General features: G+C 54.9%; 1 protein-coding gene across 2 annotated transcripts; it reads right to left on the reverse strand.

Moving 5' to 3' along the window:
* Window positions 1-1,831: 1,831 nt before the first annotated feature.
* TRIM50 (tripartite motif containing 50) lies at window positions 1,832-8,108 on the reverse strand. Of its 2 annotated transcripts, none has more exons than XM_027704975.1 (6): window positions 7,397-8,108; window positions 6,577-6,672; window positions 4,517-4,744; window positions 4,375-4,397; window positions 3,703-3,815; window positions 1,832-2,793 (listed from the first exon to the last, which is right to left on the reverse strand). In XM_027704975.1, exons 1-6 carry the CDS (start codon window positions 7,832-7,834, stop codon window positions 2,222-2,224), a joined length of 1,470 nt encoding a protein of 489 aa, XP_027560776.1. In that variant the 5' UTR covers window positions 7,835-8,108; the 3' UTR covers window positions 1,832-2,221. The 2 variants fall into 2 exon arrangements, with proteins under 2 accessions (XP_027560776.1, XP_027560774.1); XM_027704973.1 differs by having other exon boundaries at window positions 4,517-4,747; window positions 7,397-8,003.
* Window positions 8,109-13,312: the final 5,204 nt, after the last annotated feature.

Consider the following 13,312-nt stretch of genomic DNA (forward strand, 5'->3'; position numbering starts at 1 on the left):
TGAGAAAGCACATTTCTAAAGCTGCAGAGCTGTAAATTGTGCTGAGTCATAACAGGGGACGCTGTCAGTCCGTCTGGGTGACAAAACTGAGCCTAAAAATGTGACATTAAGATACTGATTGCTCAAAAAATAGCAACACCCAACCCATGGTCACTCTGCCAGATGTGGTATCCTGAGGGGTTTCTTCCTTCAGCCAAGGCAGACACCTTGAGCAGAGCAGCCCTTGGCAGTGCTGGGATAATGGACTCTATGGCCCTAGAGGTCCTTTCCAAGCTAAATGATTCCATGATCCTGTGGCTCTATCCTGTGCTGTGCAGCCATCCCCCCCTTGGCTGAGGCTGAGCAGGACTTGGGCCTTGCAGGGTCTGTGTGGAGGCCAGAGCCAGGCAATCAATGCAGTTCCACTGAGGAGAACAGGGACAAGCTCCACTTGCCATGACTTAACCAGAAATCCTGCTTGCAGATCACTTTTAGACAGCAGGGAGCTCCCAAAACCAGATCCCAGTGCTCCTGGCTTCTCTCCAGCTGCCCATTGCCAACCAGTCTGGGCATCACACTGGTATCTGCCCTGAGCAGTTCCTTAGTTGCAGGTGATGCAGAGAGTCCACCAGCTGGAAAACTTGGGAGCCTGCTCAGAGCTCTCTGATGCCTTTGACCTCCACTGTCTTTCCTGGCAAGGCAGATTCATGATTTCTAGAAACACTTTGGATGCTGCATCAGGGTGAGTTCACATTCTTCCTTCTCATTCATTTTTTCCCTCTCTCTGCAAGATCTCCGAACTGTTGCACTTCCTCCTGCTCTTTTAGAAACACTTCACCCCCCCCAGTGCTGCAGCAAGTGCCACTCATCTGCTCTCTGGACACTTTCCATCCCGCCACCTCATCCCACCCCTGGCCCAGTGACATTTGGCCTGGTTTCTTCCCTGCACAACAGGTTTTCCTGGCTGTCCTCACTACTCCCCCCTTCCAACTGCCTCTGCTTCCAGCCCTCTGTAAGACCTCAAAGTTCATGTCCTTTCTTACCTCCTCAGATTCCATAAACTCCCTCTCCATGGAGCTGACACAAAATCATTATCTCCATGTCAGATGGCCGTGGTGTCAAGGCACTGCAGATCCCGCTGAGACCCATCACCCTCCTCCTTCCTGGGATGTGGCAAAGTTGGGACTGGGCTCATCTCTCTGCCCTGTGGTTTCCAAAAGACAGACCCTGTAGCTGAAGGCAGGAGGGTGGAACTCCCCGAAACACAACAGAACTCAAACTGCTATCCCAGTCCAGCACCATTTGTCACCAGGAGACTCCTAAAGCACCATCCAGGACATCCCAGAGAAATTCAAGAGACTATTTGCAAGAGCCTGGAGTGACAGGACAAGGGGGAATGGCTTCCCACTGCCAGAGGATATTGGGAAGGGATATTGGGAAGGAATTCTCCCCTGTGAGGGTGGTGAGGCCCTGGCACAGGTTGTCCAGAGAAGCTGTGGCTGCCCCATCCCTGGGAGTGTCCAAGGTCAGGTTGGATGGGGCTCTTGGAGCAACCTGGGCTAGTGGAAGATGTCCCTGCCCATGGCAGGGGGGTGGAACAGGGTCCCTTAAGGTCCCTTCCTACTCAACCCCTTCTGTGATTCGAAGATTCAATGATAAATTGTGCTGAGTGTTTCAGGCTGTGTTTTACCAACTCTCATTTTATTTGAATTCAATTGGCCTCAAATTGAGCAGCTTTGTGATTTCTGTCCACCAGCTGCTCTCTGGGCTGGAGAGGAGCAGGTCCAGGAGCACCCTTTGCCCTCTGAAATGTTTTGGGTTATCAGGGATGGACGCATCACAAAACCACACCTTAAACCACACAAGGCTCCCCAAATCAACCCTTTATTGCCTTATTCTGATATAATTCACACCAAAATCAGCACTACGTGGCAGGCTGGGCTCATATCCTTCTCCAGCAGCCTGTGAGATGAGCACCAGGGCACCAGTGATCAGGGGACTCCCCTGTCCCCATTGGTGGCACAGAGGGTGACGGCACAAAGAGCCCCTCCCAGAACGGACGTGGCTCACGATGGGTGTCACATGCAGCAGGTCATGCCCAGCCAGCAGCCAGGACCATGCAGGGATCCTGCCAGGACCCTCCCCAAGGCACAGAGGTGTTTCCCTGGTGCTCCTGTTCACCAGAGGAGCCGGTTGGGCTCCCAGGTCTCTGCCCACCGGTGAGAATCCAGGGCAGCCGCTGTCACAGGATGACACACCCAGTCCCCTGAGTATCCCTGACCCAGGAGATCACCAAGGGCTCTGCATTTCTGCCCCCCAAAAAGCCCCCCAGGAAGAAGAAAGGCCGGAGGTTCCCGGTGAGCCGGTCGGTGAAGGTGTAAATGTGGGAGCGGTCGCTGACGTTGTAGAAGGAGATTTCTCCTGCCTCGTAGTCCAGGAAGATCCCGACGCGCCGGGGCCTCACACTCAGGGTCAGGGGGGAGATGGGGGAGGTCAGGGCCTCGTAGATGCCCCCGTTCTGCAGCCTCAGCACCCAGTAGCCGTTGTTTGGGGAGAAGAGGACGGTGCCTTTGCGGCCGGCGGACTCCCGGCACAGCCCCAGCCCCCACTCGGGCTTGTCTCCCACCTGCACCTCCCAGTAGTGGCGGCCTGAGAAGAAGCTCTGACTGCCCAACACCACTGGGGCGGTGCCAAACCTCTTGGGGTTGTCAAAGAGGGACAGGAGCAGCTTCTTGCTCCCGCGCCTCACGCTCTTGCGGTCCTCGGACACGCTGAGCTCCGGGTGAGCCGTCTCGGGGTCCAGGACCACGTCCACTGGAGAGAGAGAGAAGGGTGGAAGGACAGACAAGGCTTCAGGGGTCTGCAGGCATGGACACAGAATCACAGAATCATCGAATCACAGAATCAACCAGGTTGGAAGAGACCTGTGAGATCATTGAGTCCAACCTTTGACCCAATCCCACCTTTGTCACCTGCACCATGGCACTGATGCCACATCCAGGCTCTTCTTAAACACCTTCAGGGATGGTGACTCCACCCCCTCCCTGGGCAGCCTATTCCAATATCTGATCACTCTCTTTGTGAAGAACTTCTTCCTGATGTCCAACCTAAACCTCCCCCGTCGCAGCTTGACTGTGCCCTCTTGTCCTACTGCTGGTTGCCTGTGACCTGGATGAGGTTCTGACAACCAGTTCCAGGTGTCCCTGTTTGAGCAGGGGGGTTGGACCAGACGATCTTTGCAGGTCCCCTCCAACCTCAGCTATTCTGTGTTTCTGTGGGTGCTGGGCTCCCCCAGACCTTCCAGCCTCCCACGGTTGTTTACTCGTGCCTGTGGTTTTGCTCAGCCCCTGGCAGTGGGGAAGTGCAATGTAGAAATTCGAGATAACCATAAACCACATCAAGATGTTTGGTATCTGCTGCAGAGCAGGGGCAGAACGAGGGTGGCTGAGAACCTTCAGAGAGAGCCAACACTGAAAGCAAGAGTTCATGGGCAACAGGGTGCCTCAAACCCCTGAGTGACCTCCAAGCCTTCAGGATCCATTCACAGCCCACCCAAGACCACAACAAGGAAGGTCTCCCCACCATGAAACTGTCCTGAACTCATCAGTGCACAAAGTGGGAGCAGCTGGACAAAGCTTATTGGAAAAGCCTCCCCGTGCCCTGGGGTATGGGGGCAACCAGAACCCAAATGTGCCAGGGGCTGGCACAAAAGCAGCCCCTTACCTTTGAACTTCTTCAGCATGTCCCTCATGCCCAGGCACCGCTCAGGAATGCTGTAGTTTTCCTTCAGGGTCACTGACACAGGCTTGGGGGAATGGAACTTCACCTCCTCACACCTGGGAAGACAGGGATGCCCATGGGCTGTACCCAGAGCTCACAGCACAGCCCCTTTCCTGCTGGGAGCAGCGTTAATGCCCTTCTGTTGGAGCTTCCCTGGAGCTCCGTGGCTGGGATGAGCAGTAGGGAAAACCATATCAGCAATCCTGATGGGATTGGAGTAAAATGATCCAGGGAGCAGCAGTGCCAGTCCCAGGGAAGGAAGGAGCAAGGTCACCGGGCAGCATGTCCCTTAAGAGGGGACATATCTCACATGTCACAAGCCAGGCAAGACCTTGGCTCTGAGCCCCTGGAAAAAGAGGATGGAACCTCTGAAGGATTGACTCAGTCCCTCCTGTGTCTACCCCAGGAGGACCAAACCAGACGCTGGACAGGGAGGACAAGGTGGCTGGTGTGGAGCAGACACAAACATCTCCCTCAGAACCTGGAGCAGCCAGGACAGTAGGAGGAACAATCATGGTCCCTATCAGGAATAGTCATAGATACCTACCAGGAATAATCATGGACACCTATGAGGAATAATCATGGTACCTACCAAGAACGAGTACAGGTACCCACCTGCTCAGGATGCTTTTCATGTCCTAGGAGGAGAAGACAAAAGCCATTCTGGGTGTGTGGCTCAGCCCCTCGTGCCCACCAGCCAACCCCAGGTGGCAAAGGCCCCAGGGCTGAGGCAGCGGGGCTGGTGGCATGGCCTGACCTTGAGCAGCCCGTCAGCCGGCTGCTGGCTCTTCTCCTTTATCTCCAGGATCAGGTCCTCCAGCAAGCACTTCTCCTCCACCAGCCTGGCCAGGTTTTCATTGATCAGCAGCAGAATCTGCTTCTCCTCCTCCTCCAGCGTCTGGAGCAGCAGCTTCTCCTCATCAGCCAGCAGCCGATGCAGCTTCCCAAACTCGCTCACGATCCTCTCCCGCTTTTTCTTCACCATCTCCTTGTGATGAAAAGATATGTGAGGTGAAGAGAGAAAATATTAGCCAGGAAGCTGAGATGGAGCTGGGAAAGGCCCTGGGAAACCACCACATTTTTGACTTAGGTGCATGAATTTTAAAAAGCAGCCAGAGGAAATTTGTGCTTCCACCTCACCGAAATTCCTGCTCCACATCCTCAGTTTACCAACAGCAAGACTTTGCCCCAGGGCATTTCTGCTCAGCTGGACCCCAGATGTCTGGGAGGGCTGTTGGGCTGCAAGGAGATGCCTTCAGGTGCCAGGGTAGGTTTTTATTAGGTACAGCTGGAGGAACAACTCGAACCTCCAACCAAATCCAGGCTAATCCACTGCTTGGGCAGCTGGAAAAACCCACAGCAAAGGGAAAGAGCTGGAAGAATCATAGAATCACAGAATGGTTTGGCTTAGAAGGGACCTTAAAGACCTTCTACTTCCACTCTCTGCCACAGGCAGGGACACCTTCCACTAGCCCAGCTTGCTCCAAGCCCCATCCAACCTGGCCTTGGACACTTGCAGGGATGGGGCAGCCACAGCTTCTCTGGGTACCCTGTGCCAGGGCCTCCCCAGCCTCACAGCCAGGAATTTCTTCCCAACATCCAACCTAAATTTCTCCTCTTTTAGTTTAAAACCTTGTCCTGTCACTATCCGTCCATGTAAAAAAGCCCCAGGGCTGGGAAGGGATGGAAAGGGAGACCCAGGGAGGGTTCCCCACGTGTCCCACTGCAGGGTGAGGGGCCAGCAACAGGAAGGCTCTGCCAGTGCTTTAGTCTTTCCCCTCATTCCTATAAATTGACACTTTCCTGGAACCCTGGAGCAGCAGGAAAACACCCCACAGTGGCTCGAGTGAGGAAACCTCAGAATGCAGAAGATAAAGGAAACTAAATTCCATTTACTTTTTCATCCAAGCACATGATTCCTTGGCCCTGAGTCCTGGAGACTTCGTAAGCCAGGACAGCCACAGCCACTTCCCCCAGCACTCACAAGGGACTTTTTTCTCCTTTTACTACAAAAGCATGACCAGAGGGAGCTGGAGGCAGCTGAGCTGCAGCTGAGCCCTGACTCAGGATCTCACAGTGGGGGGACAGTGACACAGCCCTCACAATCTCCATCCCCAGCTCCAACAGGGACAGTGGGCTCACAGGGGCATCCCAAAATCCCACCACCCCTTGGCTGGGCTGCCCAGACAAGGGAACTGAGTAATCAACCAGGGGAGTGTGGAGAATCCTGTTTTCTCTGCCAGAGCTGATTAATCCTCAGCTCAGATTCAGGGCTGGATAACTCTGGGCTGGCAGTTTCATTTCCTTTTCTGCAGTTACTTTCACTTTCCAGCTTTCACCCTGAGGGACATGAAATGCAGCTGTTTGCTGGCGTCTGCTCTCCCCAGAACCATCTGGAGCCAGGCAGAGGTGCAGTAATTGAGCTTTTTTTTCTTTTCTTAATGGAAACACTCCTAGTTCCTGTTGCCGTGGAGCAGAACTCACCACACGGCTCACACCTGGCTTGGAACTCAAGCACATGTTGTAAAACAAAAGGCAATAAAAAACATCCTGTGTCTGATTGTTCAACCGTCACAAAGCCCTCGTGATTCCAGGGAAACTGGAGCGCTTCTCCTTCCAAACCTTTTTACAAAGCCACACGCGGTTCTGAGCCTGGTTTCCAGCACAGCTCCTACATCTGACAGCAGGACAGGGGGACATGTCCCATCCTGGAGATTATGGTGAATCCATGTCCCCAGACAAGACCCTTCAGGATGTTTTTTTTTAACTGCTGATGTCTCTGAAGCTCATTCTTTAAGAATTAAGCCAGGCACCTGCCTTGCACTCCTGGGTTTTCATCCTCTCTGCTGACTCACGCTTCTTCACCTCCTCCGCTTCCTTCAAAAGATTCTCCAGGGATTTCTGGAGTTTGACCTGAAAAGAGGGAACATGGGCTGAGCTCACCCCAGCAGCACCCGCTGAGCAGGGCAGGTTGGCTGGGTCCCCTCTGCCCGGAGGGGACAGTGACCCAGTGCCAGGCAGTGCCAGTCCTGGCACCCGAACCCAGCAGCTGTGCTCTTCACTCCACCCGCAGCGTTAACCCTCCCCATGCTCCTCAGCTTTTCACTGTATTTTTTTCTCACTTTTCATGTTCTAGAGGGCAAAGTGACAGCTCCCCTTCAATGCAGGTGTGGAGGGTGACTGGTGGTGCTGCCCGCTGGGCATTTGGGGTTTTGGTGCCAGCACTGCTGCACCTGAGGGGAAATGTCCTCAGGGCAGCTTCTCCAGGGGGTCCTGGAGGGTCTGCACTGCCCCAGCTTCTCCAGGGGGTCCTGGAGGGGCAGGGAGCCAGGCTGCCTCCTGAGCTGGATGGAAAGGGTGAGCCTGGATCCTGAGCTAGACGGACAGGGTGAGCCTGGATGAGCCTGGATCCTGAGCTGGATGCGCAGGGACTAGCCTGGATCCATCTACAGTTTGGGAGACAGCGGGTCCGGCCTTATCCCAGCAGCCGGATGGGTGCCACCATCTCTGCCACCCCCTCCTCTGCTTTCCCGGCGGTGCCACCGGTGCTGTTGGGAGAGGGGTGGTGGGGTCCTGCTGGGTGACCCCCCCTGGAGCTGCCGTGCCCAGGGCCCCCCGGTGCCCCCTCCTGCCGTACCTTGTAGGCCTGCGCCGCCTCCTCGATGGGGTACACGGTGTGCGGCCGGTGGAGCAGCGACTCCCGGCACACCACACAGATGGGCTCCTCGTCCTCCTCGCAGAACAGCTTGAGGCGCTCGTCGTGCTGCGGGCACAGGGGGGTGCCCGGGTCGGGCTCGGCTCCCAGGCCACCCCGCAGCCCGAGCTGGCGGATGCCCTCCACGATGTTGGCCAGCTGGCGGTTGGGGCGGAGGCCGCTGCGGTGGCAGGAGGCCCTGCACTGCGGGCACGAGAAGGGCCCGTCGGCCCAGAGCCCCTTGTCCTGGCAGTGCTTGGCGATGCAGCCCCGGCAGAAGTTGTGCCCGCAGTCGATGCTGACGGGCTCGCTCATGTACTCCAGGCAGATGGGGCAGATGGCCTCCTCCTGCAGCCGCTCCAGGGCACCTGCCAGGGCCATGGTGGCCTCGACGGCTGCCTCCTTCCTCCGGTGTCACCCAGCCAAGGCCGGCTCCCAGGCTGCCACAGCCCCACAGCCAGGGAGCTCCAGCAGTGCCATGGAAGCCCGGAGGACGAGCCGGCCTTGCAGCCGTGTGGCACCGGCCACGGAGGCTCCGTGCTGGCTGGGGGAGGAGCTGGCACGGGCCGGGACAGCTGCAGCCAGCCCCGAAGGCTGGCACTGCGTCCAGCCCGGCGGGTCAAAGCGAAAGGAAAACCCTGCCAGGAGAGCGGGACAGACTGGGGAGCGCCAGAAATAACCCGTGGCCATGGACTGGCTGGGGGTGGAGGAGGATTTGGGGTGTCTCTGGTGTTTGCTGAGCAGTCCTTGGACAACAGGAGCCCCGATGTCACCTGCCCACTGCCTGGAGGTGCTGGCTGGGGTCAGTGACCCCCTCACCTCATCACACCAAAACATCCCCCAGGACACCCAGCCACCGCAGAGAGCGGGAGTTTGGGAATGGGCTGGGATGGGGCTCAGGCACAGCCTGGTAGGAGAAAGGAGGGACAGGCAGGATGCACAGAGGGGCTGAGGGACAGCCAGGTGCCACCCCGCCACCCACAGACCCCGAGTGACAGCCTGGACCCAGTCACTGCTGCCCTCCGCAGTCTCCGTGGAGCATCCCAAGAACCAGCAGGAGAAGTTGCAGTTTTTGCTCCTTTTTATTACGCAAAAATAACTTCAACACCATCAGTACAAATGAGAATGAAAAGTTTCACTGAAAATGTCAAATAAATTAATATTGCCTTTGCAGAAACTTAAATAAAAGAGCTAAACACTGTGTTAAATACTCTGCCAAACTCCCAGGCAATGAGAAAGCAGGGATTTGTCTCAGAGGTGCCCATGAGAGCAGGTCCTTGCTGAGGTAATGCTTGGAGAGAGCAGGGCTTTGCTCATCCACTGCTTTCCTTGTGCTTTAGTTGAGTCACCATGTCCTGGACCCACTTCTCATCAGGGTTGGCACAGACCAGCTTGTCCTTGATGGTGGTGAATCTGGAGAAGGAAATCCAGTGAGCAGAGGAGGGGGAGAGGGGAACGGGAGATGGAGAGGAAGAGGAGAGTGGGACCATCTGCTCCTTGCCACCAGTGAACCCCGCCAGAGCAGACACCTCCACAGCTGCAGAACAGCCCCAGGGAAATGGGGGGGGGGTGGCTCAATGTCATTACAGGTGTCCTGCTCTCTGCCCCTTAAGCCACTTTGTCCCCAGCATCCTGCCTGGGGACACCATCCTGCCTGGGTCCCACTATCTGTGGATGAGGGGGGTGATCAGCAAAAGCTCCTTTGGCTCAAATCTCATGAGGACATCCAGAAATTGGGTGCCTGGGATGTGGGATTGTCCTCTGAGCTGTTCCCAGGCTGTTCTCCTCATGTGGGAGAGCCCTGCTTGGTGCTTTTCCTCATCAGGATGAGGTGTGATGTGGGGTTCCCTGGCACTGCCAGGACGAGCAGGGTCCCCAGGAGCAGGGCAGGAGATCTACTCACATCACAGCTGACTGGGAGCAGTGGCTGCCTGTGCGCTCATAGCTCTTCACAAGTTTCAAGGGCAACGGTCTGGTGATGAACTCAGCACAGCAGGGACCGAAATGGTTGAGAGAAACTGGAAGAGAAGTGAACTTTTCTGATTACACCAGATCAGGAAAAGTGCCAGTGGGGAGAAGTGGTGTCAGAGGAGAAGATCCCCACTGGAGGAAGTGCTGCTCTCACAGTGGGCTCCCACCACAGCCACCCTCCCATCAAGGAGCCAAGGCAAGGCATGTCTCCTTTCCCACAGCAGGTGCTGGGAAGGGAGAGCTGCCAAGCATTACTAGACCTTGTACAGCAGAAAGATAGAGGAGAGAGCTCCTCAGAGAGGAGAGCTTGGACTCACTTGGAGAAGAGGAGACCTGGTAGCAGAGGACAGCCACAAAAAGTACAGCAAGGGCTGCTGTGAAGGTCTTCATGATCCTGTTGGGTGGAGATGAGCTGTAGGAGTCAGGCTGGACTGGTGCAGGGTGCCCCTGGCTGTGCCTGGTGTGGGATCCCTGGGTTCACCCCTCTTTATAAGAGGGAGACAGTGACCAAAAATAGAAACGTGATGGAAACACTGGTGAAAGCCATGACACAATGGGAAAAGTGCTGTGTCACACGGGCCTGGGGAGGAACTGTCCAGAGCCCCAGTGAGAGCAGTGCCCATCAATGGTACGATACCATGAAAGGAGAGAGAACAGGATATGACCTATCGCTTCCTTTCCCCTGACCAAAGGACTCTCTAGAGAACCCAGAATTAGTGATTCAGAGAATCAGTAGGTGGATCTCTTCTCTGGAAGTCGCGGCAGCGGACGGAGAGCGGCCATGGTTGCCACACACTCGTGTTTCCCAGAACATCTGCGTCACGGGCAAACGGGACATTCCACCTCTGCCACAGCAACTGAAGTAGGAAAAGTTCCTGAGCCAGGCTGACCAGGCAGTGCCCACCACAGCCCTGCTGGGTCCCACTTGCAGCACTGCCCTGAGGCAACGGGGGCTTCCTCCATGGGGCCCTGAAGGCCATCAGTGCATAAACGTGCAGAGCAGAAGGTGGAGCGTGGTGCCATCCCAGATCTGGGCTCCTCTTCTGCCCTTGGCCATCCCTTGCAGCTAGTCCTTGGGGAACTGGTTCTGTTGCTACATCATCAGTGACAGCTAAAATAGTGCTTAGTTCTCCCTGGACACAGGAATCAGCCATTGATGGTCACAGAGAGCATCAGGAGCTCATGAGCACATCGGCACAGCAGAGTTGGCTCAGATGATCATTTGGTTCCAGCACTGACACCCTCCTGACACTGCTCTGTCATTGTCCCACCAGCCATGGACACACAGAGAAGAGACTGGCTGGTTTAGCCCATATTGTTTGGGCCAGGAATGTTGTCACTGCACTGGCAGAAAAACTCCTGCTGGAAATGCTCCATCCCTACAGGAGGGCTCTGCTGGCTCCCAGGAAAAGCCTCAGGAGAGTGGAGGAGGAGTGAGGTCTCCATGGTGCTAATGAACATGTCCAGGTGCTGGACAACCACAGCATGATGGGAAACCCACGAGAGCAGGCTGCCATTCCTGATGGTCCAGCGACAAAAGGGGTCCTGTCTCTCTGTTGAGGATGATCACAAAGTGGAATCCCCTGCCCAAAGTGGAGGTCTTGCAGGAACCCAGAGGAGGAACTCAAAGGGAAATTAAGCTCCCATCCACCCCCATTCCCACTTTGGCCATGCCACACCTCCAGCAGAGACACAGCAGCTCCCAACCATCCCCATTCCCAATCCAGCCATGTCACACCTCCAGCCCACCCATGAGGGTTCCCCTCACCCTGCTCCCACACTTCCCCTGCTTTGGGAGCTCTTGGCACCCTCTTTCCCCCATTGCTGCTCAGGGATGCTGGGGAAAGTGTGGATGAAACTCCTGGTCCCCTGTCCACAGGGCTGGCCATGCACAGGAGACAGGGGAGGTGACAACAAGGTCACACACCTCGGCTGACAGCCCTGCCTGAGGGTACAGGGGGCAGGTTGAGGCTGGAGATGCTAGAAAAAGGCTTGGAGACAGATCTGACTGTCTGGGAGACTGGGAAACACTCAGAGAGGTGAGGTTGAGATCGGGCTGAGATGAGGAAAGGATAGTGATGACCTGCCAACCCAGGGGCCACCAACATCCGCCTCTCCCACCCCCTGCTCCTACCAGCACACTCAGACCCAAACTTCCACACGTCCCCTGTTCAGACCAACCTTCCACTCCTCTGACACATCTCCACACAGGGACCAGAATAAAACTGAGAGGAGGAGAACAGGCTGGGGAATGAGCTGGAGCCTCCTCACTGATGGCTCACACCAACACAGCCCAGCTCAGAGCTGCTTTTAGCTGAGTGTTCTGGATGTTCTTGGAACATTCAGCTACAGGTTTGATCAAAATGTCAAGATTTGTTTGGAAAAAATCAGTATTTTCTATCAGGAATATAAATGTGCCTCAACATTGTCAATGAATCCTCCCTCCTTTCAGACACACCATGTTTCCTGCTTCCATTCACCCAAAAGGAACTCCTGGAGGTTTTGACACCTCTGCTATTACCCCTATTCACTGTTTTCCTCAACTCTGTTCCTTGAAGGTTCTGTATTTCAGTCTTGGCTGCTCCTTCCTGCCAAGACAAATAATGCAAATCTCTAAATATTTTGATTTCTAAAACCTCCTCCACATCACACATCCAAAAGAGTGGCTATTTATGGAGGCTGTGAAACCTCTGCCTTATGGTGTGTTTCATCTATTGATAGAAATCACACGTGGTATCTTTGGATCCCTCACCAGGACACTTTTGGGATGCAGGAGGAAGCCTCTGCTCAGCCCTGAAGGCAGCAGGCTCCACCACACCACCTCTAACCACTAATGTGGGAAACTGGGTTTAACTGGGAGCAAATCAGCTGGAAATGGAATGACTGGGGGACGTATGAGATCACGGGGGGGGCAGCTCCAAGCAAGAACTCGGATGAGATGTACTTTTGAGAAGAACTGAGACTTTCCACGTGGGGATTGGAGTCTGCAAGACGATGAGTGGCCTAGAAAGAGGGACAAAGCAAATAGTCCCTGTTTCTCCTTAGCAGGAACCATGGACCATCCAATGGAGCTGGCAAGAGCCAGGTTCAAAAGGAACAGAAGGAATTTCTTCACACCAGGAGCTCCTTGCCAAGGAACATGGTGATCTCAAGGAAATTTCCAAGTGGCTGAGTCAGGCCTTGAATTTCAGAGGGGGAAGCTCAAGACAATTCATAAAATGAGAATGGTTGGGGGCTGGGAGTGTATTCCAGATTGGGAGCACAGATATTGGCCTTTCTCTTCAAGGTCTCTGCTGTGGCCACATCTGGAGATATTCAGGCTGATCTAGATGGACCCTTAGTCTACATCCTCTAGGACTGTACATCTGATTCCCCAGACAGCTGGTCCTACAGGACCATCGGGGCTACAGAGTAGCTTGTGAAATCCCATTAAAATCCCTGGACTGAAATTTATACGCCAGGATATGCCTCCAGATGAATATTTTTGGTAAATGTCAGCACAAAGATACCAACAGTTTCTAAGCCCACGGCGAGGCACAAATACATTGCTACAGTTCCTACAATCTTCCAAGACCAATTTGGGGCACCAAAAAAGCCTCACTATGGGACCAAGAGGAGCGGGAGTTGCCAGGTGGCCCTCACAGAAATTTGGTGGCACTTCCCAGGACAGACACAGCCTGTCCCAAATTCCAGCCAAATGATGCCTTTGTTTCCCCCAAAACACTCTGTGCACCAAGCACCCACCAGCCTGGAGCTGAGCAGGGTTTTCCTGGCAGGTACAGCACAGCGTGACTGGTTTATCTACAGCAGATGAGGTTCAGAGGAATGAAGATAAAACCATTTGGTGTCGGGTTTGAGAGAGGCAGGATCTGAGGCTGCCACAGGGAG

The sequence above is a fragment of the Neopelma chrysocephalum genome, unplaced genomic scaffold (genome assembly GCF_003984885.1).
Source record: "Neopelma chrysocephalum unplaced genomic scaffold, ASM398488v2 Primary Assembly neopelma1_299, whole genome shotgun sequence".
In the NCBI taxonomy this organism is placed as follows: domain Eukaryota; kingdom Metazoa; phylum Chordata; class Aves; order Passeriformes; family Pipridae; genus Neopelma; species Neopelma chrysocephalum.

Coding starts and splice junctions, on each gene's coding strand:
- TRIM50 (XM_027704973.1), bottom strand. CDS start 7,834: ATGGCCCTGGCAGGTGCCCTGGAGCGGCTGCAGGAGGAGGCCATCTGC. Junction 4,748..6,576: donor TGAAAACCCAGGAGTGCAAG/GCAGGTGCCTGG, acceptor TTTCATCACAAG/GAGATGGTGAAGAAAAAGCG. Junction 2,794..3,702: donor CATGCTGAAGAAGTTCAAAG/GTAAGGGGCTGC, acceptor CTCTCTCTCCAG/TGGACGTGGTCCTGGACCCC.